The sequence below is a fragment of the Lemur catta genome, chromosome 1 (genome assembly GCF_020740605.2).
Source record: "Lemur catta isolate mLemCat1 chromosome 1, mLemCat1.pri, whole genome shotgun sequence".
Taxonomy (NCBI): domain Eukaryota; kingdom Metazoa; phylum Chordata; class Mammalia; order Primates; family Lemuridae; genus Lemur; species Lemur catta.
Genome location: NC_059128.1, coordinates 99,096,010 through 99,121,593, shown reverse-complemented (window position 1 = coordinate 99,121,593; position 25,584 = coordinate 99,096,010). Strand labels below are relative to the sequence as shown.

Here is a 25,584-nt window from a genome sequence, read left to right as displayed (position 1 = left end):
GAATACTAAATTTTGCAGCAGCATACTTGAAATGCTGATGCAATATCAAATGTATGACATCCCCAAATATAGCAACCTTCTTTGGTTTAAAAGGTGACAGATGAGCACAACCACCTGGGATTAACTCGGGCAGCTCCCACAGTTTAACGCATTGTATCTGTACTGCACAATACTCTGCAGATCAAACTGGCCACAAGAAAACAGAGCATAACAGAACACATGACACCCAGCTGTGGACTTTGAAGAAAAAAACTTACAAACTCCAAATCCATAATGACATGAGAATTAGCACTTTGAAGGCAGAATGGACTTGTGGGAACAGAGCAAAAGGAGGGTCCCCTTTTCCCACAAGTCCGGTCTCTTCATTCTGGAATGTTTTCCCAGTCCCTAGGGCTCCCAGTGACCAACTTCCTCTTTCTCGGGTCCTTCCAGTGTCCTTCCCCACTCACTGTCCCAGACTAGTTGACAGGCCACTACAGGAGCTCTCAGGAGAAGCTTTGCTATGTGAAATTCATCAAATGAAACAAGATCCATTTTTAAAGAGTAACACAAAGCTACAAGGGCAATGTGCTTAATCCAACTGTTTAAATAGAATGAAAAACCCTGTTTTAAGTAAATTTAAAACTTAACAAAATATCAATAATTTGCCTTAACAAGGACTTGCTTGAACCCCTGTTCCCCTTTTAAAAATCACACACACAGAATCAGTGCACATGTAGAGACATTTCCTCAGTTAAATACCTTTTTGGCATGAACTCGTTCAAAAATGCCAAGGCACCAATCATTATGAGTATTTTAGGCCATCGTAAGCCAGGACCATGCCACCGGCTTATGGTGGCTAGGGTGTTGCAGCTTAATGTTGACATCTGGCATGAAAAGCTTATGATCTGAATCATGTTTCTTTTTTATGTAATTCTGGCTCGGGAATCCGATACAGAGCAGCTGAGAAATAAATTATGTTGCAGAGGCTGAAGGTGATGCACAGAAATATGGCTCCGGCTATCTGAGGGAACGAGAAGGGCCTGGAGGTGGCCAGGAGCCACTCCTTCCGCAGAGTCTTGTCCAGAAGTATGGCTTCCATCTGCATGTGCGTGGCCAGGATCACACACACGTGGAACAGCTGGTGACTGTGACCTGGGGCAAACACACAAGAGGCCATCGAGATCAGCGACGGAAAGGAAAGGAGTTTTGATATACACTATGGCACGTATGCTTAAAAACACCATGTTGCCAGGCGTGGTAGCTCAGACCTGTAATCCCAGCCCTTTGGGAGGCCAAGGAGGGAGGATCACTCGAGCCGAGGAGTTCAAGACCAGCCTGAGCAACATAGCCTGACCCGGTCTCTACAAAAAATAAAAAAATTAGCAAAGCATAGTGGTGTGTGCCTATAGTCCCAGCTACTCAGGAGGCTGAGGTGGGAGGATGGCTTGAGGCCAGGAGTTCAAGCAGCCAGACCCTGCCTGTAAATACACACATAAACACAAACAAAACATGATGCTGAATGAAAGAAGCCAAACAGGAGACCATACATTGTATGATTCCATTTACATGATATGCCCAGGATAGGCAAATCCTTAAAGACGGAGAATAGATTAGTGGCCGCCTCAAGCAGGGGTGGGAACAGGGATTAACAGTACATGGGTGTGAGAGATCTAATCGGGATGATGAAGAGGTTGTAAGACCAATTTATGGTGATGGTTGTACAACTTGGTAAATTTCACTGAAAATATCACTGAATTATACACTTGACATCAGGGAATTCTTGAATATGTAAAGTATACCTTAATAAATTTAGTTTTGAAAATCAATATGAGAAAAATAAAAAGGCTATCAGAGCAAACCACATTCATTTTTAAAACAGCTTATCCAGCAGCCTCATTTTCCAGATGAGAAAGTTAGGCACCACGCTCTGCCAAAGGGCATCTCTTGAGAGTCTGCGCTAGTCAGCTCACATTCTGACTTCAACGCCAGGAGAGGCCGGCCAAATTTTCTGTTGGCCACTTACCAAGTGGTCCTCTCCACAGACATGACCAGGGACTCTTCTTTCCTGATGACGTGCTGGATGCAGCTCACACAGAGCTCGTCCAGAGAGGCGGGAGCCCAGTAGAGAGGGGTGGCGGTGGGCAGAGACATGCTGATTTGGTGGTTGGTGGGAAAAGGATTCTAATGCCCAGGGTCAGAGACTGCTTTTGGGGACAACCTTCAGACACCAGGAGTAAGATGAGAAGACCACACTTGTTATGGGCTAAACTATGTCCCTAAATAATTCATATGTTGAAGCCCTAACCCCAAGGACCTCCAGAATGTGACCATATTTGGAGATAGGGTCTTTAGAGAAACAATTAAGTAAAAACGAGGTCATTAGGGTGAGCCCTAATCCAATAAGACTGGTGTCTTTAGAAAAAGAGGAAATTGGGACGCACACACACACAGACACAGAGGTAAGGCCACGCGAAAACAGAGAAAGAAGATGGCCGTCAACAAACCAAGGAGAGAAACCAACCCTGCTGACATCTTGATCTCAGATTTCCAGCCTCCAGGATTGTGAGGAAATAAATTTCTGTTGTTTAGTCTGTGGTACTTTGTTATGGCAGCCGTTGCAAATGAATACAACATGGAAGTTAAATAAGGATTCTCCTTTGGTTAAAAAAAAAGTTCAGGACCTATCCCAGAAGAAGTATTCAATAAATGTTTTCTAGGCAAGAACCAGCCTGGCCGCCTCTACTATTGTGCAGGGGCAGAATCAGGAACAAGAGTGTAGGAGAGTCGAGGAGTCTCAAGTGGACGTCTGGTGAGTTCTTTATAGCTGGGAGCTACCAGCACCCCCAGCTCTGCCCCCCAGGAAGAAGATGAGCCTGGAGATGCCACTCCTGCTTTACCAGGCCAATGGGCTGTGTATGATTTTATGCACAAGCTGATGGGCTGGGTGTGATTTCCAAATCTGCATGTGATGCAGCAAAGTGGTTTCTTCTCTAATAGAGAGCCATGCCCTCCAAGGACACTGCGCCAAGCAGAGTGGTGACTAGCCACATTTATCAGCTGAGGCTCAAACCCATCTTCATTAGGGCATGAGATGAAAGGCAGAAAGAGCCATCAGCAATGGATGTATCTGAACTGTGGCCAAAGCATGAAGAGTGATTTCAACAATGTTGCCCGACAGGAGCAGGGAGGAGCTTCCTGTGGCCAACGCTAACATGCCAGGTCAGCACTCCCAGACTGGGGCCCAGGGGCTGGCGCCAGTGGACTCCTACCTCCAACAGACTCAGTTATTCAAGGACTGAGAACTTCCTAAACGTCTTAGTGATCTGTCATATACGATTGTCTAGCAAATTTCCCCCTGTATGTTTTTCAACTCTACCTCTAGGCCCAAGAGGATGGGATAGAAGTGAATAAATAAAATGTGATTAAGAAGCAAGAGCAGTGGCAAAATAAGGCCCAGGCCTATTTTTTCTGAAGCCCCCAAGACTTATACACAGCCACCTCTACTTCACCAAGGTGGGGCTGGGGAGGTGGGCATGGCAGGCAGGGCACTGCCACTAATTCCCTGGCCTCTCCTTTCCTTCCTTTTTGGAAATCTGCCCTCTGAGCATTTTGCTAGCTGCAGTCCCTCTAGGCAGGACAAAAGAAGAAAAGGAGATAAAATTCTAATCAGATCAAACAGAGCAAATCTGGCCACACCTCTTAGGTGAGAGGGGACAGAAAATCAGGAAACAAATGGGCTTGGGGGCAACCAAGGTTCCTGCCACGGTGGGGACAGTGACTGGCCCTCTGATGCCCACAGTACTTTTCTAAGGAACTCTCACCCCAAGCCCTTGTCAGCATCACCAGAATCGACCCAAGGTTGCCCTCCTCCCAGCCAGTCCCAGAACCACGAGGGGGCGATACACTCTGCAGAGCACCCCCCTGCCTCCTCTGCCAGCAGGTGTAAACCCCCCGAGACTCTGATGCGTCCTCGCCACCACAGCACTTCGCAGACACCTGTGAGCTCATGCCCACCTGGAGGATCACACAGCTTCTGTGTGCGTGCTGGGCCCCTCTACCGGAGTTTCCGGTTCAGGAGGTCTGGGGCAGGACACGAGGATCTGCACACTCTCAGATGGTGCTGTTGCTGCTGGTCCTCAGACTACACCCTGAGAACTCCTGCTCTACCCAGACTCCTGGCCCCCTCCCACCCACCACGCACAGGACAGGCACTTGCCCCTGCACAGCTCCCTGCTGTCTGTGACCCTCAGGGCCATCTGCACCTGCCTTTCCTCTTCTTCTCCATGGCTACCCCCAGTGCTCGTTTAATAACAGGATTCCATGTTTTAGGTAACAATAGAACTCACTGGCCCCATGCCCCATCTGAATGCTTTAGGGTCCTGGGCTCCCCTGCTTCCCATCCTCCCCCATCCTACCTGGCAATGCACTGGCGATGGACATCCTGGGCCCTGTCAACTTGCAACATCACTCACCTTGGCCCCCTTCCCGGCCCCTGCCTGCCCCTTAGCAGCTACGTGCACTGGAATCAGGGATGGGACCCCTCCGCGGCCAGGAGGGCAACAAGCAGAGTAGCAGGGCCATCGCCCACTTACCAATATAGTCAAAGCGTCCAGGGGCTAGGCGCTCCGGCAGGTGTGCAGAGTACAAGAAACTGGCCAGGAGGGTCATGACCATGTGCTTCTGGTGGTATAAGGTGGCTTCGTTTCGTGCATTCTCCCCTGGGAACAGGAATAGCTGCAGGTATTTAAAGAAACATCAGGCGTCAGGAGGAGGCCAGGCTGTGGGTAGGCCCTCTTCCTTCTCAGCACCTGCAGCTGGGACTGGGCTCTGACACCCACACATCTCGCCACATAGGCATGGACTCCAGAGGCCAAGGCCCGTGCCACCTCAGATCTGTGGCCTGGAGGAGGGAACTCTCAGGGACGTGTGGGCAGAATTCCTACCCTGAGTGTGATCGAATGAGACCCATGATAATTGTGTTTCAATCCTGCAAATGCTCATGAAAGTCTTTGAGTTATTTAATTACAAAAAAAAGAAAGGAAGAAAGGAAAGGAAAAGGAAAAGGAAAAGAAAAATCCTATTATATACATTGCTACTCTTTCTGGGGGTAAAATATATAAGTATAGTTGACCCTTGAACAATGCAGGGTTTAGAGGCACTGCTCCCATGCAGTTGAAAGTCCACATACAACTTTTGACTCCCCAGAAACTTAACTACTAATAGCCTCCTGTTGACAGAAAGCCCAACCGATAACAGTAGATTAACATGTATTTTGTACTTTATATGTATTACATACCATATTCTTACAAAAAGTAAGCTAGAGAAAAGACAATGGTATTAAGAAAATCACGACGAGGAGGAGGGGTTGGACTTGCTGGCTCAGGGGTCACAGAGGCAGAAGAAAATCCACATATAAGTTCAATCCCGTGGTGTTCAAGGGTCAACTGTACAGTAAAAAGTGGTCTATTCACACTTGAACTCACTGTTAATCGGCACATCCACTGAACTGATGCTCCTAACTAAGGCTGTAAGGCCTAGAAATCCCTGGAAGACCTTCTGAGTCATCAAAAGTATTAATTATGGCCATTATACTGTGTCAGAGGTAAGTAGAGCTTTTGTATTATTATAAGTAACTAGAGTAGCGACCACTCACTGAGGGCACCAGGCCATGCCTTTTACGCGCATCGTTTCATCTGAGCCGCAACAATTACCATAAGGCAGACTATTTGGCCCATTTTGCAGATGAGGAAAGTGGGCCCGAGATTGACTTGCAAACCACTAGTAAATAGTGAAGTCAGGTTTGGAATCCAGGCAGGCTGATCCCAGTATCAACATCGCTGTTTGGAATTAGACCTCCCCTCCCCACTGCCCCACTGTCTGATGCAGCCAAGTGCAGAGTGCACAACACTAGCAACAGTGCAGCGTCTGTGCCACCTGACCTGGTGGGGCACGGGGCAGGCTTGCTCAGTCCTCTCTGGCTTCCTGCGTGTGGTCTGTGCCCTCGAGGAGGAGTGAGGGGAATGGGATGCACTCCTATCTCTGGGTCTCCCCTAGACCCACACAGGTGGAGCATGTGCTCAGTGCCCCCATTGGTGGGTGGAGCTCCACGTCTCCCCTTCACCCCTCACCCCTGCCATCTGGGCTTCATGCCCCAGGCACACAGGACGCTGCCTCTGGGAGGGGGACCCCACTCACTGGGTACTGGCCAGGTGCCAGGCATCACTGAGCCCATCGGATCCGTTGGTTGATCCTTATTACCCCCTGGTGAAGAAGGAGATGTTAGCCTCATTTACAGATGAGGAAACTGAGGCTCAGAGAGGTTACGTGCATTGTCTACGGTCACACAGCCAGCAAGCAGTGGGACCAGACTTTGAACTCAGGCCCATGTGATTTGGGAGTGCATGCACTTTCCCCTTCTCGTCCTTGTCATCTCTCCTACACCCTCCCACTTTGTGCTCTCCCTCCATTTCCCATCTCTCCTTTAAGGCTTTCGTTCATACCTTTCCCTTCAATATCGACAGTACACTAATTGATGGTGATATACACTAGTGCATGTACAGGACTCTTGCCGCCAGCCAACTTGCATGTTACCTCATGTAATCCTCCCCACAGCCCGATGGCCGGGTTATCATCATGCCCGTTTATAGCAGAAGGGAATCAAAGTGGAGAGAACTTGCCCAGGGACTGGCCTTGAGTACACGGCTCCCTCTCCAAAGCCCAGGTGCCTGCCCTGCCCGGCTCTGTGAATGTTCCTAAGCCCCTCTCATGCTGCCCGCCAGTACCTCTCTGTCCATGCTGTCTCCTAACCTCTCCTCAAGGGCCAGCAAGGCAGCACCCGGGTCTCGGCTCCCGCTGTGTCCTGAGGTGCCCAGTGCAGGCTTTGACCCCCAGAAACTCAGGAAACCGCCTCCCTGGTATTGCCGACAGGCAGAGAGGAGATGCCGCCAGCCCTTACCCTGTAGAAGATGGGGAGGGAGTCCCAGGTGTAGGGATACGCAAAGGCGAGGATGCGGAGCAGCTTACAAAGCCTGGGCCTCTGGATTTCAAGGAACCTAAATCAGGGAGGGAGAGGGGGTAGAAACAGAAAGAAAAGAGTTTCAGTAACTTATACACACACACACACACGCACACGCTCAAAACTCCTGAGGGCTCTGGTAATCAACAGGGCACAGGCATTTTTGCACAACTTCCTGCGGCCAGCCTCATCCATTTCTCCCGCCCCGACGGAGGTGACAAACCTCAGAGGTGAAAAGACCCCCAAGGAAACCATCTTCTCGCACTTGAGAAGCAGTGGCATCCAGCCCAGCCAGAGAGGAGGCACTGGCCGAAACCCAGGGGCCAAGTTATTTAACTGCCAAAGAGCCTTTTAAAAGTCTAGTAACTGCCAGGACAGAGAGACGTGGAGGGAGCGTGGGTGGCCCCACCGGCACAGACCCCCGGGTGGGCACACCCTGCAGAGGCTGAGACGCACCCAACTGGCCGGAGCCACCCAGGTGATTCCCACGCAGAATACCTGGGTTCAAGCAGCGTTTGAGCCTTGGAGAGGTTTCTGGAATATTTCTACCATGCACAGGGCTGCTGGCCTGGGAGGACTAAGTATATGTGAAATCTTTCCTTCTCACCTTCCTCACCACCCCACCCACCTCCTATCCAAAGACAGATGACACCAGCATTAAAACAAGTGGTGCTGACCGTCATGAAGAGAGGAAAGAACATGACAGGGCCTCAGCCGCCCGGGTCCCGCCTGGGGGGCAGCAGCTGAGGGTGTAGGGAGCTGGGCAGCACAGACGGCAGGCTGGACACGGGGAGGCCAGAGAGGGCCAGGAAGATGTCCACACAAAACCACATCCCTGAACGGAGGCCCAAGGAAAGAAGTGCTCACATGCCCCGGCTGGCCGCCAAGTGCAGGAGGCAGGGACAGGTGCAGAGCCCACTTGGACGCCGAGGTGTATTATGGAGGGCTGGGTCCTCCTTTGGGAAGCCAGCAGGGGTGTTACGCAGAGCCCTGCACCAAGGCTCTTGGGGTGGCTGTCCCAATGCTTCTGTAGAGGCAACGCATGCATTCGGGCCCTCTCAACCTTTGCTGACAGCTCTGCCCCTCGTCACGCTCTCTGGTGGGATGGGATCTAAGTCCTGCTGCCGCTCCCACCTCTGCTCCCCGACCCTCGGTCCCAGCCCACAAGACTGCCCTTTCTCCTGCAAACAGCATCTGTGCTCCCTCTGAGCCCAGGCCCATTGCTTCTGGCCCAGCTGTCATGTCCCCTATAAGCCAGTGCAGCCACCTGACCATAAACCCCACTGCTGCCTGTATCCCACATCTGGGTGGGTGGGTAGCCCTCCCTGGAGACAGGCATCAGGCCTGGTCAGGTCAGGATCCCCCAGCCCCAGCCTAGAAGCATGTCTGAGATGTGGACATTATCCAGGCTGATGTGTTCCACCCAGTCCCCAGGGCAGCTGAGCAAAAACGGCCTGCATAGGGATCCCTGCTCCACGGGCAAGGGACACCTCTGCAGGCCCTGAGAAGCCCCACAGCCTCCAAAGGCATGCTCCAGCTTCACTCCAGCCCATCAGCATACTTCCTCTTCTTTCCTGCCCCTGCCCCTAAATCAGAGATTTACACAGCAGGTACTGGGTGGAGAAGGAAGAGAAGCTCAAGGAGAAGGAGGAAGGGACCTTGATCTACCATCCCCCAAACAAGAATCACAGCCATGGATTAAACCATAAATTCTAGGAGAGATGAGGCCACATGGTACCATGATTTCACGTGGAATGCTTGATCAGGACAACACTGGGTTCTAGTTCTGACTGCTCTGTATGACCACATGACCTCGGCAGGTCACTTAACCTTTGTGTGCCTCCCAGTCCTCGTGTGTAACAAAGGGACAATAACGGTACCTCCCTGTTGCAAGAATTTGACAAACGATGCTTATGAGTGTTTAGAATCGTGCATAGCAGAGTCACACTTACTAAACTGCAGCTTTTAAAAAACATATGCTGGGTGCTGTGGCTCACACCTGTAATCTAGCACTTTGGGAGGCCAAGGTGGGAAGGTTGCTTGAGATCAGCAGTTCAAGACCAGCCTGAGCAAGAGCAAGATCCTGTCTCTACTAAAAATAGAAAAAATTCGCTGGGCATGGTGGCACACACCCATAGTCCCAGCTACTCGGGAAGCTGAGGCAGGAGGATTGCTTGAGCCCAGGAGTTTGAAGTTGCCGTGAGCTATGATGACACCACAGCACTCTAGCCTAGGCAACAGAGAGAGACTGTCTGAAAAAAAACAAAACAAAACATATGTATTGTGGGGCTCCATTCTCTTCCCCTCCCCATCTTGTATTAATAGCTGTTGGACTAGAACACTGGAATAAGAGTGAACAGACAGGTTCTGGGTGATTTGCCTAAAGTCAGATGAGCTGATAAGAAGCAAAGGTAGGAGGTAAACTCAGGGCTGTCTGGCTCCCAAGTGTCACCCCCGCCCCCAGCCTCCCCCAAGCAGGCTGAGCAGGCCTCAGGTCACCAACAGCCTTCACCCTTCCCTACACCCCGAGAGGTCCGGTACCTGCTCCACTGGCTCCTCAGGCCACCCGGGCAGGCCCCCTCCCTCCTGCGCTCTGCACTGCCGCCCCTGCGGATCCTGCGTTGAGAGAGGGTCGCTCCTTCAGCGCGCCCCTTGTGCCACTTACACACGGAGAAATCTGGCTGTGGCCTGCGAGAGCCATCCCCCAACGCATGGACTTCCTGCAACTTGAGACATTTCGCCCAGGCTGATATAGTGCTTCCCCAGGGGCAAATGGGCCAGCCTCTCCAGCTGCAAAGCCGAGTCTACAGGGAATAAAAGAAGGAGAAAAGCAGAACAGGAGAGAGAGAGCAACAGGGAAAAAAAGGCAGAAGGCGCAGTACCCACAGAGAGGGGCCAGTAGCGGCAGAGAGGGGCCTCCCACTACCAAGGTGCAATTCCACGTCAGGCCACAGGGTGTCCCCACAGCCAGAGGCTGAGGAGTGGAGCCAGAGCCACGGCACCCTCCACAGCACCCACAGCCCCACCGTCTCCAAAGGCGGCCTGCACCCGGGGCTTCAGGGGCTGGTTTGTAGGGCGCCCGGCCTCCTCTGCCCAGAATGAGGCTGGCAGGAAACACCGGAGTTGAGGAGAAGCCTTCATTAAGAGAGGGTCAATGCAATACCAGTCTGTTCTAAAACCTGATAAATCTTGTTGCAACAAAGCTGGAAGAATTAGCAACTGGAATTCTGGAACTAGTGCTCGAAACTAAGGAGCTGGCGGAAAATTCGTTCTTTGCAGAGGCGCGTGCACAAGCCTTCCACCTCCACCTCCAACCCCCAAACCCGCTTCCAGGCCAGCTCCTGCCCCTCTGCACCGCCAGGGCATCCTCACGGGCCGCTCACTTTCTACCAGGGATGGACATTAATCTCTCCCCTCACGGCAGTGACCACGGGGCATTTCATTCAGCAGCTCTTTGTCAAAACAATCTGCAGTTGGATGCCTTACATGGACGCAGATGGTCCGCAGTGCCTTGTGCGTGCAGCAAGCACTTGGGCAGCCAGCAGGACGAGCAGACCCGGGGCTGGTCACGCTCACCTTGCTCCAAGACGCACGCATTCTCTCACTCCCCTCACACGTGCTACCGAATGAGAAGGCGGCTTTCCGGAACATACTCATTTGAACTATAACAATAATAAGAACCAAAAAAACCACCCCAGGGACTGCAAATTTCTCTAAGTTGAGGCTGACCCTAATGGTCTGCGCTGTAATGGAACGAATGCCATTTAAACCCTGATGTTCTGGTAAGCATGGGGGTAACTAACGAGCTAATGCTTCCCCTGGGAAGGGGGAGGTGGTTCTCTGCCGCTCCTCCCCTACCTGGGACCGAGGGAGCAGGAGGAGAGGCAGGGAAAGGACTCTGCGGCGCTGGCATCGTAGGGTGCCCAACCCAGGCAAGTCTTCTCAGATGCCCTTACTGAAGGTGCAGACACTGAAGCCAGAGGGGGCAGTGGCTGGCCCGAGGCCACACAGCAAGTCTGTAGGGGAGCAGGTCTGAAATCCAGGCCCCACCCCCCATGCCCCAGTCCTCCTCTCTACCTGCTTCTCGCGCACTCAGGGCCAGCGTCCCTCCTGCGCACGCGTCACCCTTCTCACTCCCCAGCAGAGGCAGGGAATGAAAGCTCGGAAGGACAGGCCTTGTAAGAGCAAGGAAGCCACGGACTCGGGAACGTGGAACAAGGACGAGGTGCAAAGGGAACCCCAAGGGCTACAGATGGGACGGCCACTCTCCCTTTGGCTCTGAGAATGTGGCTTTTGCCCCCTTCCTCCCTTTCTGTCCCAACACAGCCCCCATCCCCTGCCCCTGACACCCTGCAACACCCACATCAGGGGCTCTTAACACAACTGGAAGCCCCTCAGGGCACAGAATTCCCTTCCTAGGAGTTTCTCCTCCTTCATGAGCAGAGGGCCAGACCCCAGGGGACACACACACCCCCAGCCAGCCTTCCGAACCCCTCTCTAGCCACTGCCTGCTCCCACCTGTGCAGGCTCTGGCAGCTCTGACGCTCCCTGTGGCTTCCCGCACTGGCCCACCCTCTCTGGCATCCTCACCCTTGTCCGGGCTGTTCACTCTGTGGCAAAGGCCCTTCCCTCCTCTCCAGCTAAATTGTCCCACCTCCCTCCTTAGGACTACTGCCAGTTCTCGGAACCTCCATGTATCCAAGCAGGTGGTATTTTGCATTATCATTATTTGTCTACACTCCAAAGGAAATGATGGCCCCATGCTGGGTTTTCTGGGGAGTCTGCAGTCTGCCTCTCCTACTGCACTGTGCGAGGGCAGCGTCTTACTCCTCCTGGCACTCCTAGCTCTCCCCATGGTTCCTGGGGCGTGGCAGGCATTGGAGGAATGTTGGGTGGGTGGGTGGATGGAATAGTCACAGATGTGCTCCATAAATAAACAGAAATAATCTATTTCCTTGCCAAGGGGAGAAGCCCCAAACTTGGGCACTCAAGAGATGCCTGCCAAAGCTGCCCTGCCAAACAGGTTTGTCCAAACACACCAGGCACGCCATGTCCAAAAGACCCATCCATTGTATCTGAACGATCAGGGAGGACTCCTGGCTAGAGGACAGCAAGCTACCCTGGTGGCTTATAGGTGATTCATGGGGCTTTTTTTTTTTTTTTTAAAAAAAAAAAAAGCAAATATTCTAGGATTTGCATTTGGAGGAGCCCCTGGGGAAGCAGTCTTGGATCATTAACTCTGGGGCTGTTTCTTCCACACCTACAAACCCTTCTTTGCCTTCTCAACCCACAGTGCTGTCCTCCCTCTCATCCTAAATTCCAAACACCAGAGCCACACGGCCCTGGAGGAGCCACCAGACAGTGGCAGTGACTGGTCCACGGACCAGGTCCAGGTGTCCAGGTTCCTGGGCCAGAGCCCACACATCCATGCGCTGTGCCTTGGGCACACACCTCGTCTCTTTGGGGCTGCTTTCAGCCCCGGTGTGACCTTTGTACGTGCGTTACACCAGCTTCACCCACAGCGGGAACTCCTAGAAAGGAGACTTTCACTCCCCCGGAAAGTGGCTCTCAGGACAGGCAAATGGAAGGCAAGTTGGGGCAAGTATTCCTGATGCTGTTTCAGAATCTATTTTTCCAGTAAAAAAAACAAAACAAAACCAGTTTGTCAAGTTTGTGAGACTTGCCTACTCTCCCTCAGTCCCACAAGTCCTGAGTGCCACCCAAAGGAAGCTAGAGCCTAAATCATTCTGGAGAAGTCACAGGGGCATGTCTCACCCTCCCTGTTTTTCCCTGGGGAGGGGGAGTGTGGCGGGCTGAGCAGTCCTAGACAGGTAGCCGCTGGGGGACAGCGAACTCAGATGTGCCCAGCCCACCTCAGCGCTTTTCCTGACCTGAGTGGAAGGTCCCCAGCCTGGAAAGACCCAGTACCTTGGCGCTATCTAGACAGGGCTGTCACCCTGACACAACCATTTGCAAAGCATCCTAAGTAATTTAGGGAACTAGAGCTTTGGGGCAGTTCACTTTTACAAAGAGCTGAATAATCTAGTGTAGTTACCCCCATAACAACATTCCTTGCCCTCGCAGTCCAACCAGTGAGTTTTCTTGAGTGAAAGTCAGAAAAATAGGCTGGGCACTGTGGCTCACACCTGTAATTCTAGCACTGGGGGAGGCTGAGGCAGGTGGATCGTTTGAGCTCAGGAGTTCGAGACCAGCCAGAGCAAGAACGAGACCCCGTCTCTACTAAAAATAGAAAGAAATTAGCTGGGCAACTAAAAATATATATAGAAAAAATTAGCCAGGCATGGTGGCGCATGCCTGTAGTGCCAGCTACTCGGGAGGCTGAGGCAGGAGGATCGCTTGAGCCCAGGAGTTTGAGGTTGCTGTGAGCTAGGTTGACGCCACGGCACTCTAGCCCAGGCAACAGAGTGAGACTCTGTCTCAAAAAAAAAAAAAGAAAGAAAGTTAGAAAAATAGCAGGAATTAGAGCCAGTGAGCTGGGTATGACTCATAGCATGAGGACGCATCGGACATTTGAATATCATCCGCGTCCATCACATGCACCTGGCGGCAGGCCCATCACTCACTGTTAGTGGACTGCCTTTTTATGGGGCGTCTCCTCTGTGCCAGGCTTGTGCCAGGTGCCCTGGGTACATTACCTGTAATCCTTACCTTCATCGCAGAGGTATATGTAAGAGCCTCATTTTATAGATTAGCAACCTGAAGTTCAAGGAGGGTGACTTACCCAGTAGTGGGACCCACTACATAGTTTGTAGAGCCTGGTACAAAACCAAAGTGCAGGGCTCCTTTGTTCAAAAATTATTAAGAAGTTCAAGACAGCAGAGTATTAAACCAAGTATGAGGCTCTCTGAGCACGGGGCATGGGGTGACTGCACAGCCTGCGTGTCCGGGAAACCAGTCCTGCCCAGCCATAGGAAGTCCTCCAAGTCCCAGCTCCCACGTGCCCGTTCCACTGAGCCCACCTCTTACCCAGACCCTCAAAGGGCCCATGGAGCTGCATGCTAGGTCCTCCCTCTCCTCCCCTCCCACCAGGTCAGCGTGCTGGTACCTGGAGTAGCAGGACAGGCCTGTGCTGAGGATGGTGTTCACCACAGCCAGGGTCACGTAGTAGTCATGGAAGGTGGTGCACACCAGCGCGTCCGGGAACGTGTACGCGGAGTAGGCGATGGCCGAGCCTGGGGGAGAAAAACCAGCCTTGGGAAAGAGGCCAGCCCTTGGCTCTACAGGGACCCTGCCAGCCTACCTCAGTGTTTTGGGCAGTTCACTTCTACAACGAGCTGCACAAACTAGCATAGTCATCCCCCTAACAACATTCCTTACACTCACGCTCCAACCAACGAGTTTGCTTGAGTGAAAAAAAAAAATAATAATAGCAGGAATTACAGCCAGTGAGCTCGCCTGTCCCTAGGACCCACCAAAGTCCTGGCTCTACACCCTTGCTTGTGCCACTGCCCCTCCCAGAATGTCCCCTCTCCCCTCTGCCTGCCCACACCCCACCCTGAGAATTTACTATGAGCTCAGCATTGCTCCAAGGGCTTTCCATGTATTACATCATGTAACCCTTACGACCACTCTCCCACGGAACTCTTGCACTTATCCTCATCTCACAGAAGAGGAAGCAGAGGCACAGAGAGGTTGAGTGACTCGCCCAGGGTCCTCCAGCCAGAGAGTAGCAAAATCAGGCTTCAAACCCAGGCAGTTTAGTGACAGGGTCCCGGCTGTCAACTGTGTTCTGCTGCCCATGATGGAAACCCAGTGTGCTCAGCTCTACCCTGAGCATGCACGTTGCACCTGCTGGTGACAGGGCAGCCCCTGTGGACAGATCAGTGTTGGAGGGAGGGCCCTTGCCGAGGTGGGGCATGTCATATCATCGGGCTGGGGGACAGGCCAGCAGAGAGGCTGGGGGCTGTATTTTGTTTTAGGTGTAGGAGTTTGTGAGAGAAGGGTTACCTAGGGACCTTCTAGAGCCTTGTTTGCTGAAGCCTTTATTTTGAAGAATAGGGAAGATTACTGTCCTTCCTGAAGGGGCCAGGTGTGCTTCACCTGGCAAGAGGGGCCTGGACCTGTACCCTGACCTGCTGAGGTCCCCTCTGGAAGAGGCAGCCTCAAAATCTGTCAAGCCCAGGGCCTGAGGGACACATCTAAGGTCAACTGTTATTCCAAAGACATCAAGAACCTTGGGACCCTAGCTCAAGGCTGACATAGGCCTTGGGCCATGCAGGGTCAACCTCTGCCTTTTCTGCCATTTGCCAGGCAGATCTAGTGATGCCGGCCACATGCGTCCCACCCCCGTGGGCTGCCCATGAGATTCCAGCTGGGTGCTGCCTCCAGGGGACAGACGAACCCCTTCTGGCCTGGTACAGGGGCAGTTCCCAACTGGACCAGGAAGCATTCACTCAGGGGATGCTGACGGAGCTGAAGTGTGCGCCAAGCTCTGGGCGCAACAGGAGGGAGGGGCCTCAGACCTGCCCAAAGCTGCAGCGGGAAGCAAAGCTGATGAGAGCCTGGAGGAGGGCATGGGGTCAGTGCGAGCCGGAAGCCAGGCACCGCATCTGGGAGCACAGCCTGGGAGGTCAGCCAGGATCCTCACAGGTACCTGAGGGCAGGCGGGACTCTCCAGGGAGCAGGAGCAGGGACAGCTTTGGGTGCCAAGCTAAAGAGAGTGAACTTCCTCTTTCAGGCAATAGGGAGCCAATGAAGGATTCTGAGTAGGGGGTTAAGAGACCAACACCTAGTGAAAGTGCACAGGATGGCCGGGGGGGGGGGGGGGGGGGGGGGGGGGGAAGAGCTGGAAGCAGGGAGGAAGCTACAGGACTGCCACACACAGTGATGGGGGGCTCCGACGGGGTGGGAGGAGGGGAGAGAGAGGTGAGGAGAAGGAGCTGGGTGTCCCAGATGGCACAGTAGGCTCTCACTGTGGACCTTCCTTCCACGTTTGCTAAACACTGTCCCATGTCAAGCACCGGGCTATGGCTAGAAAGCCAATAAGAAAGACACACCTCCCGTGCTCAGGGGATTGCTCCCTGCAAAGAAACTGCTGACAAGGCTGTGATCAGAGCCATGAGGGAGGCAGGCCCAGGCCAGGGGCTTGGAGGAGGGTCACAGGGCAGGGCCCCCCACCCTGGGCGGAGCCTTGAAGGCCCTGCAGGGAAGGGAGGAGGGAGTCCCAGGGAATGGCCCATGTGAGGGTGCCGAGAAGGGAGACCATGGTGCTGCGGGAACCGGTATGCAGACAGTGTGCCCAGTGACGGAGGAAGAGACAACACACGGGCGGTTCTCACCCTGGCCCTGCCGTTTACGAGCTGTGTGGCCCTGGTCACTTACCTGCAGGTGCCTCATCATCTACACCTAGAGCACAGGTATGATGAGGGTGCCTGCCTCAGGGGTCTGCCCTCAGGGCCAGCAAGATGATCGTGGTAACGGCCACCCGCTGAAGCTTACTAGGGGCCAGGCACTGTCCTGAGAGCTTCACTCAAAACACACTTAATCATCAGAACGTTCCTAAGAAGAAGATATTATGCTAATTTTGTGGATGAGAGAACTGAGGCCTGGAGAGGTTAAGAAACTCTCGCAGAAGTGAGTAGCGATTAGGAGTGGCGGAGTCACGCTCCAGAACCCAGGCCGTTAAGCACAGCATCGTGCTGCCCCTCGGTGACAGTCAGGGCTTGGCACAAGGCCTGCCGTGTAGTGATGACTCCAAAATGCCTGCACCCAACACACGAGTCCGGGGCAGGAGGTCAAGGGCCAAGGAAGCCTCGGCTAAGGGGTTTGGACGGCATCCCAGGAAATGAGGGGCCCCAGGTGGGAGGGCAGCTTGGTAGAAGGCGTTGAAGCCTGGGTGGGGGCAGCTGGGTGGCCTGCAGGGTGGGTGGATGGGGCAGGGGAGAGGCTGGGGCCTGAGCCAAGACGGGGGCAGAGCCACGCTGAGCAGGCAGGAGAGTCAGCTGAACTGGGTAACTGATTAGATCAGACTTGAGGTAAGCTGCAGATTTCTCACCGGGGAGGATGGGTGGGCGGTGGGCCCTGGGGCATTAGGGAAGGGGCAGGGTGGGAGCAGGCAGACACTCCCGGTCTCACAGCTCCCAGGCGGCCTGGGCTTCAGGTCAGTGGCTTAAACTGGAGGCGGGGTTTATCCAGTGGTGTTTAAGAGACGCTGGGCGTGGACGACAACCCCCAGGAGCTGGGTGATGTAAGAGAAGAGGCCCAAGGCCCCACCTGCCCCTGTGTGAAGGAGAGCAGAAGGGGCGGCATAGGAGAATGAGAGCGTGGGGGTGGGAGGGCCACTGGGAGAGGCTGATGCCACTGGGGCTGGAGAAAGTGGGGGTTTGAGGAGGCAGGAGGGACCCTGTGTCAAAGTCTGGTGGAAGATCCCAGAAGAGAAGGCCCCAAATGCCTGCATCCATCCCAACAGCCAGGATGAGGCCGGGGCTTTGGTAGCAGTTTTAGCAAGCGGTGGGGACAGGACAGCAGAGTTTAGAGGCGTGTGTGTGTGTGTGTGTGTGTGTGTGTGTGTGTGTGTGTCTACACATGCACTGTGGAAGGCAGAGAGAGATGAGGGGTGGAGGTCCTGGGGACAATCTCTTGGGCAAGGGAAGACAAGCTTTGGCTTTCACACCTGGAGCAGGGCCAGAGCGAGGAAGACAGTGGTCCCACAGTGGAGGGGAGAAGAGGAGGCAGGAGGAGGGGCATCGTAGTTAAAAAGACAATGAGGTTGGGGACATTAACACCCAACTTCACCAACTTTGGGTTCACCACTCTCCTCTGGTGGCACTTTGAGCAAATCTCTAAGTGCTGTCAGCCTCTGCACACACAGGACAGAGACCAGCTCTGATGTGCTGGAGCGGCTCATCCTGGCCTGTGAGAGCTGACATTAAAGTTGCAAGGATCTTGCAAGCCAATTGTTAAAAACAGCCATCATTAAACATTAAATTATGTAAACTTGCAATTAAATCCATCGTGTTTCTTTCCACCTCTGCATTTGGTGATGTCATGTTAGTAGCCTGATGTTGGCCACGGTGGGAGTATTTGCACCACGGAAATTGGCAAACACTGCAGATCAGGGCTGACAGCCCCAGAGAGCCGGTGGCTAAATATCTAGCACACACTTACAGACAAGTTTCTTACAGAACACTCATCGGGAACCTGGACAGGCACTGGCATTCCCCTGACTCCTCTGCACACCCACCAAAGCCGTATGGTGACCCCAGCTCACAGGGGACAGGGCGAGTGGGAAAGCAAGAGCAGGGCCGCACGTACCCAGGCTGAAGAGGTTGACGGCACCATAGTCCAGGAAGTAGCAGATGTGCCGGGCATTCTTGGACATAGAGCTGAAGGTGTGCGCACAGCTGGACACGAGGGGGTACACGCAGCTGGTGCACATGTACACAAGCATGGGCCAGGAGTAGCTGTCATTCTGGACGTCTGTCACATACAGTGCAGTCACAAACCTCCACACAAAGAACCTGGAACACAGCGGGGCCCACTCAACCTCCACAACGGGGGTTCCTCTGAGATCGTCACCTGACTGTCTTCTGCCTGCGTTTGCCTGGGATGACTGACTGCTCCGTGTGCTCACTCTGGGGACATACTGTGTGCTGTGGAGGTTGGGTGGGTCCTTTTTTAACTGGGAGGCAGTAAGTTGGGAATGGGCAGGTAGGGTGAGGAGAAAGCCTTTAGGTATATCTAGTCTAATCCCCGCCTCATGTGGTAATGGAATCCCTCTTACAGCATTTTGCCCAAGTGATTCTCCAGCCTCAGCTGACATGCTGCCAAGGGATGGGAGGCTCACCACCTCCCAAGGCAGCTCTGAGTGTTGGGAAGTTCTCCTTCGTCGAGCTCAGATCTGTGTCCCTGGAAGCTATGTCCATTTGATTGGCCTTAGTTCTCGTAAGAATCATAGAAAACAAGCCCATCAAGTATATTAAGGCAGTCTTCCTACCCCCCTCCACCTCCTTGAACTTCACATTAAATAACCCCAATTCCTTCAATAATTCCTCCCAGGATCCAAACTTGGCGTCACCACCATCCTCGTGGTTTGCCTTTGTCCCCTCTAGTTTGTCTATGTCCCTCTTGTAGGAGAGCTCCTCAAACAGACACAATCCCCCAGGTGGAGCCTTGAAAGTCCAGGGGACAAGAGGACCGTTTTCTCCCTCCTCTTCCACACTCTTCCTCCTCTGGGACTGCAATCTCTTTTCTAAACGGCTGACTCTCAGCCAAGCCTAGGTACTGCGCCGTTCTGCCTCGGATCTGCCTGGTCTGTCTTCCATGCATGGGGTCCTGCCTGCAGGGCACCGCACTGCCACAAACCACTCCCAGAAAGCTGGCTCCCTCCCTTTTCTGCTGATTTATCCAGCGGAGGAGACTCCACAAAGCTCTTCTCGCAGGCACTGAAGGAGCATAGCTAAATCCTTTTGGCCACACTTACAGTCTTTCTCCTCCTGTCCCAGCAGAAGTAAAGCTTAAGGTATTTGCTTTTTCTCAAAACGTATCCTTTAGTCATCTGGATTGTTCAGTGGTCCCATTTTCTTAGGGTTCCCCAGGCACCCCCTGCTGCTCTGTGCTGCTCAGTCAGGATCGACTCTGAGAGCCTGGCGTGGTGTGGGGCTGCCACAGGCAGTGGGGTGGCTCGGCCAGTGTGGCTCAGGTGTAATATAGCTAAAAATCACCCCACAGGGATCCATGCACGGAGTTCAAGACCAACAAACTAGGACCGACAGGGCATCACTCTTTGTAGCAGCACAAATCTCAAAAGAGCCCAAGTCAACCATGGTTCATCTATAAAATGAAACACCAGGCAGCTGTTCTAAGCCAGGGAGACTTGCAGGTGCTGACAGAGTGAGGTGTCCAAGGAGAGAGGCCAGGAGAGAGCAGCAGGGGAAGAGGTGGGCACTGGGGACATGCATGTCGCAGATGCTCCTGCATCCCCAGAAGGGTTCCGGGAGGATGCTCAGGAAACAGGTCACCCTGGCCACTCCAGGGGGGAGAATGAGCCTGACTGTGTTTCCTTCTGCAGTGTTATGATTCATCAGCATGTATGCTTTTTACCTAAGTAGAAAATTAGAATGACAAATGGCCCCCTTAGCAGGGCTGTGCTGCCACCCTACCCAGTCCGCAGGCCCAAGGCTGCACCATTCTTAACAGATAACCCCACTCTGCCCCCAGACTGGGCTCTCTCCCTCTGCACTGGGCTAGTTGCTGGAACCAAACAGCCTGGCCCTGCATTTTCGCCCCAGGTCTGTCTGCTGACTTCTGGTCAGGCTAGCTGCCCACGTGCTATGAGCCTGAGGCCTCCCGTGCTTTGGTCCTATCTTCGCTGCCCACTCAGTAAGCAAAGGTATGCGGGCTGTGAAGGTCACCTTCGGCCCACACCTCTCTCAGCAAGCTCCTCTTTGCCTCCCTGGCAACTCCCATTTCTGCGTAATCACTTCCCAGAGCCTGCTCTTAGCTGGCTCCATCACAGTGTGCCTGGGCCAGCGCCACCCAGTTGCTTACGGAGCACCCACAGCTCTGTGCTCAATGCCTCTACCAACGTTTTCTCCCCAAATCTTCATAGCAACTCTGGGAGAGTTGCAGACCATCGCACCTGCTTCGCAGGTAGAAAAATGTGAGCCTCAGAGAGGTTAAGTGACTTGCTCAAGTTAGTGACATTTTAACCAGGGCTCCTGGGAGACCCAGGAAGCCTCTAAGACTGAAGGAGATGAAGATGCTGTCAAATCAGGCACTGGAGCAGGGGAGCAGGGGAGGACTGGGGAGCTGTCGGGAGCCCCTCGAGCCCTACCACCATCCATGCCCCCAAACTCATCCCAGCGGCAGACCCAACTTCTCCCCCTCCATCATGCATTCACCTCACACTCATGCACCCGTGGGGATCCCCAAATCCCAGCACACAATCTCACCCCTCCCAACCCCAGCTGTGTCTGCCAGAAGGCCTGGTCCCCAGGGCTCCTGAATGAGACGGGCCAGTCAAGGGGGCCAGAGATACCAGAAGGGCAGCAAGTGAGTCCAGATGTTGATGGTCTCATTGGTCATTTGGAAAAGGCTGAGGACGCAGGCAGTGGCGGAACTCTGTGGATGTCGGTAGCCAAAGAGGATGCCCTGCTCATGGAACACCTGCAGAGAGAAGAAAAAGGCACCAAGAGGGTGCCATGAAGATCTCAGGGGGAACAACTCTGGCAGGCGTTAGTTTTCTCCCAGGCTGTGCACTGTGAACCTGGAACACTTGAGCCCAAGTCTTGGACCTGTCAGACTGCTCCATTCCCCACCCGCTTCCTTCCCGGTAGCATCTAAAACCCCATGTCCCCCAAGAAGGCTCCAGCCAGTAGCAGGAGGAGAGAATTCAAGGGCCAGGGTCCCTTCGTGAATCCAGCCTGTCTTTGCAGCTCCAGACGTACTTACTCTTGGCATGAATGTTGCCTAAGAATCCGTTTTCACACCCTCTGCCTGGGGCCTACAGCCCGGTTTTTGGATGCCTTCTTGGTTAGCTGACATAGATGCTGCCTGTCTGAGCCGACAAGCCCCAGGTGTCAGGGACTGGTGGGAAGATCTCTGCAGAAGATCCCCCCGAGCCAGGATATATTCACCAAGGCGCTTCATAAAGGCCTTTTGATGATGAGGACTACGATGCTGCGGGAAGAGGCGGCGGCTGGCCACGGCAGGGCCCACTCAACCCTTCCCCCATGCAGCCCACCTGGCCAGTTCCTCCCCAAAACACCACCAATGAGAAACTTGTACCGGTCAGGTGAAATACGGGGCATCAAGCTGCCCGGCCTATATTGTGTATTTTTGAATGGAGAGCCTCTGTTAAACTAAGAAGTAGGGTTAAGCATGGTGGCTCATGCCTATAATCCCACTATTTGGGGAGGCCAACGTGGGAGGATTGCTTGAGGCCAGAAGTTCAAGACTAGCCTGGGCAACAAAGGGAGACCCCATCTCTGCAAAAAATTTAAAAATTAGCCGGGCATGGTGGCGTGTGCCTGTGGTTCCAGCTACTCAGGAGGCTGAGGCAGGAGGATCGCTTGAGCCCTGCAGTTTGAGGCTGCAGGGAGCTATTATCGCAGGACTGCACTCCAGCCTGGCTGACAGAGTGAGACCCTGTCTCAAACAAAAACAAAAACCAAAATATACAATATGTAACACAGCTTGTGCTATCCCTTGAGGTTCCGAGACAAGCGGTCCCCAGACCAGTGGAGAAAGTGAGGGGCCACCAGAGTAAGGAGTGAAACCCGGGCCCAGGGGTGCCCTGAGCAGGCCACAGCTCTCAGGCTGCCATGTCCTCACCTGTAAAATGGGCAGATTTGCTAGAGGGATGGTCAGCACCTTCCCTTCCAACAGTGGCTCCGAGTTTTAGAGAACTCTCAGTTCAATTCTGGGTTAAACTGGTAGACTAGGGGGAGGGGAGATAATGAAGTTGGTTCATGGTCCATTGAAGAAATACTATTTGAATTAGGTTTGGGTCTTAGGTAATTAAAGCGATTTGTTCCAGGTTTTGATTCACCATTCAGTTCTGCTGACGTGCGGGTTTATGGCGGACAGATTCCTATCACTGGCAGCAGGAATCTTGACTTGCGGATTCCCACCCTGCCAGGGCTGATGACAAGGAGGAAAATGGGCCGATGGCTGTCAGCCTCCCACCCAGGTGGAGGGGGGTGGTGTGTGCGTGGTGGGCAACCGGGAGGCCCTCCAACAGAAAATACGGCTCCCAAGAGCTCCTCCCTGGGTCTGTCATTCTACTTTTCAAGTTTCTTTCTTCCTTTTTAATTTTTTTTATTAATTAAAGCACTGGCCACTCGTTACAATGCAGACTCTAGGAAGCAGCAATAATTATTAATGATTTGTTCCTTCATGAGTTAGGTTAGCAGATGCTGTGAAGCAGGGGGCCTTAGGACAGGGGCCAGCGGAGTAGACCCTGCAGAGCACTGGGCATGTGGGTGGCCTGCCGGGAGTGCGCAGGGCAGGGCTGCAGGCGGCTCATACACAGTGACAGCCACAGTGGGCAGTGGCTGCGGAGCTGGAGGAAGAGGCCACCCGCACTCTGCCCAGGGTAACTGAGGGTGTGACTGCTCCCCTTCTCTCTTTGGGTCCCAGCCGGCACTCTGGCGGGCAAAAGGGCAGGGGGCTGGGGGAGATGACGGAGTCAAAAGCTAAAAGGGAACAGAGGAACTTGGAAATCCATAAACTGGACACCTTGACCACATTTAGGAAGCTGGCCCCAGACCTGGGGAGGATATTTTGCCATTAAAGCCAGGGCTAGGCCCAGAATAAAAACCTACCTCCATCTGACCTGTTATTCTGCCCCGAGACATGGATGGGAAGCCAAACCTTAACCACGCAAGAGGGGCAGGATTTAAAGTGGCCCCCACAAAACCACGACAGATGGATATTGGGTAAATAAAAGAAAGAGAGTCCCTTTGTCCCAGGACAGTGACATTCCAGCTTGGAAGAAGAAGACTGACCTGGCCTTGTCCTCCCGACCCTGAACCTCTGTTTACTGGACCATGCTGCTAGTTGTTAGGTGCACTCCTGCTCTGAGCTCCTCTGAGCGCAGGAAAGGAAACAGTTCTTTCCGTGTTCCCACTCGAGCCTCTTTTTGCATAGAGTAGATCTTCACAGAATGTGCACCACGTACATTGAAATGACAAGCTAAACATTTGGAAACGAGTTTGTATTCCAAACCCAGTTTGACCCCAAAGGCAAATTACAATCCTTGCCTCAACACATTTCTAAGCAGCCCCGAGTAAGCAGGCGCCTGCTTATTTGCACAGTGGAATTGATTTGCAGGACTCCACCTTGCATCCCTGGTTGCAGGCTGGGCAATTTCGAGTGAAATGGAATCAAATCATGTGCAGCCTATTATTTAGAAGTGAGAGACCCCAGGCACTCAGGCTGGGAAGGCGCATCAGCCAGTTTTCCCTTCTAGTGCCTGCCACAGGCTCAGCATCCAGAAGGCTCCCCTGCATGTCCAAAGCCCCTGTGCACCTGCTAGCCGGTGCCTACAATTGCACCATGACAGTTTTAAACCTTTAGCTTTTCAAGCTATTAAACTGCAAATCATCTGGGGAAAATAATAGGGCACTTTTGGCTGGCAGTAAATAAGCAGATTTTGACAGCAGGGAAAGAGAAGAGGCGGGCTGAGTGGTATTGGGCGGCCACAGGCACCATGCACAAGTACTCTGCACTTCCTGTCCAAGTGTCTGAATCCTCACAACCACCTTGGTGAGGAAGAGCTTGTTACAGTCCCCATTCTGCAGAAAAGGAAACTGAGGCCTGGGGAGGTCAGGGCATTTGTCCCAGTTCCCAGAAATAATGGAAACAAAGCTGAAACCTAAATGCAAATGTCAGGCTCCAGTTCCCAGCCTCCTGTGTACTGTCATTCATCGCTGCCCCTAAGGCGGGCGCTGTCCAGAGATGACACTCTCATCCCTTGGCCTGCGGTGTGATTTTGGACTACCGCACACTTCTCTGAGCCTCAGTTTCTTCTTCTTTAAAGTGCTTTTATAGACTGATTGCATCCCTCTCAAAATTTATACACTGAGGTCCTAACCCCTAGTACTTCAGAATGCAGCTGCATTTGGAGATAAGGTCTGTCAGAAAGTGGCCAGATTAAAATGAGGCCAGTAGAGTGAGTCCTAATCCAATCGTGCTGGCATCCCTCGTAAGGAGAGGAAATTTAAACTCTCAGAGACACCAGGGACGTGCCCACAGAGGAGGACCCTATGAAGAGGCAGCAAGAGGGTGGCCACCCGCCAGCCAAGGAGAGAGGCCTCCAAAGGAACCAGCCCACTGACACCTTGATCTTGGACTTCCAGCTTCCAGAACTGTGAGAAAACAACTTTCAGCTGTTTAAGTCCCCCAGTCTGTGGGATTTTGTTACTGGCAGCCCCAGCAAACCGATACAAGTGTCTCAGGATGACAAAGTCTGTAAGCTAGCACCTCTCAAACTTGCTTCTGCAGGTGTGTGCAGGTCACCTGGGGTTACTGCAGAGTCGTGGCTGGGGTGCGGGTGCGCATCTCTAACCAGCTCCCAGGGCACACTGATGCTGGAGCTGCCTCTAGCGTCAGAGCCCCGTCCCCTGCCTCAGCAGGGTGCTGCCACCTCCCTGCCCAGAGGCCAGCTCACCACGGAAGAAGATAAGAGGGGCAAGGTGAATACACAGTCAGGGCAGGGGAATAGTTAGAGACCAGGGGAGAATCTGGTGAGGTGTTTGCTGTCAGAGGGCAGGGGGAGGATGGGGTGGAAAGAGGAAAAGACCATGCATTACTGCATCAACTATAACCTGTCATTTACTAAACACCTGCTGTGCGCCTGGCACGGAGCTGGACAGTAAGCCACTGTGTCTTGCAGGACCATGCTTAGTGCCGGTGGGAGAGAATACTTAGGCTCTCAATTAAAAGAGCATAAAATATTGCTTGCACACAACACATGCAATTACTAGAGCTTTAAATAGGTTGAGCTCATAGCCAACTATTGTTGGTATTAAACAATTACAGGTAAATGTCAATTTACAACATTGGTATGATGTTCTTAAGAAAATGATGTGTCCAATATTCAGTCAAGCATATGAATGATTTTT

The 25,584-nt window shown here is 53.1% G+C and overlaps 1 protein-coding gene across 2 annotated transcripts in view; it reads right to left on the bottom strand.

Annotated features, from left to right (window-relative positions):
• Positions 1-564: 564 nt before the first annotated feature.
• Positions 565-25,584, bottom strand: part of PAQR5 (progestin and adipoQ receptor family member 5) — a 74,873-nt gene continuing 49,853 nt past the window's right edge. For both annotated transcript variants that reach the window (XM_045530660.1, XM_045530667.1), the window contains exons 4-9: positions 20,997-21,124; positions 18,272-18,477; positions 14,064-14,190; positions 6,938-7,034; positions 4,575-4,716; positions 565-1,134 (exon numbers count right to left, since the gene is read on the bottom strand). In XM_045530660.1, coding sequence (XP_045386616.1) covers positions 893-1,134; positions 4,575-4,716; positions 6,938-7,034; positions 14,064-14,190; positions 18,272-18,477; positions 20,997-21,124 — 942 coding nt within the window. In that variant the 3' untranslated portion in view covers positions 565-892. The remainder of the gene's footprint in view (positions 1,135-4,574; positions 4,717-6,937; positions 7,035-14,063; positions 14,191-18,271; positions 18,478-20,996; positions 21,125-25,584) is intronic.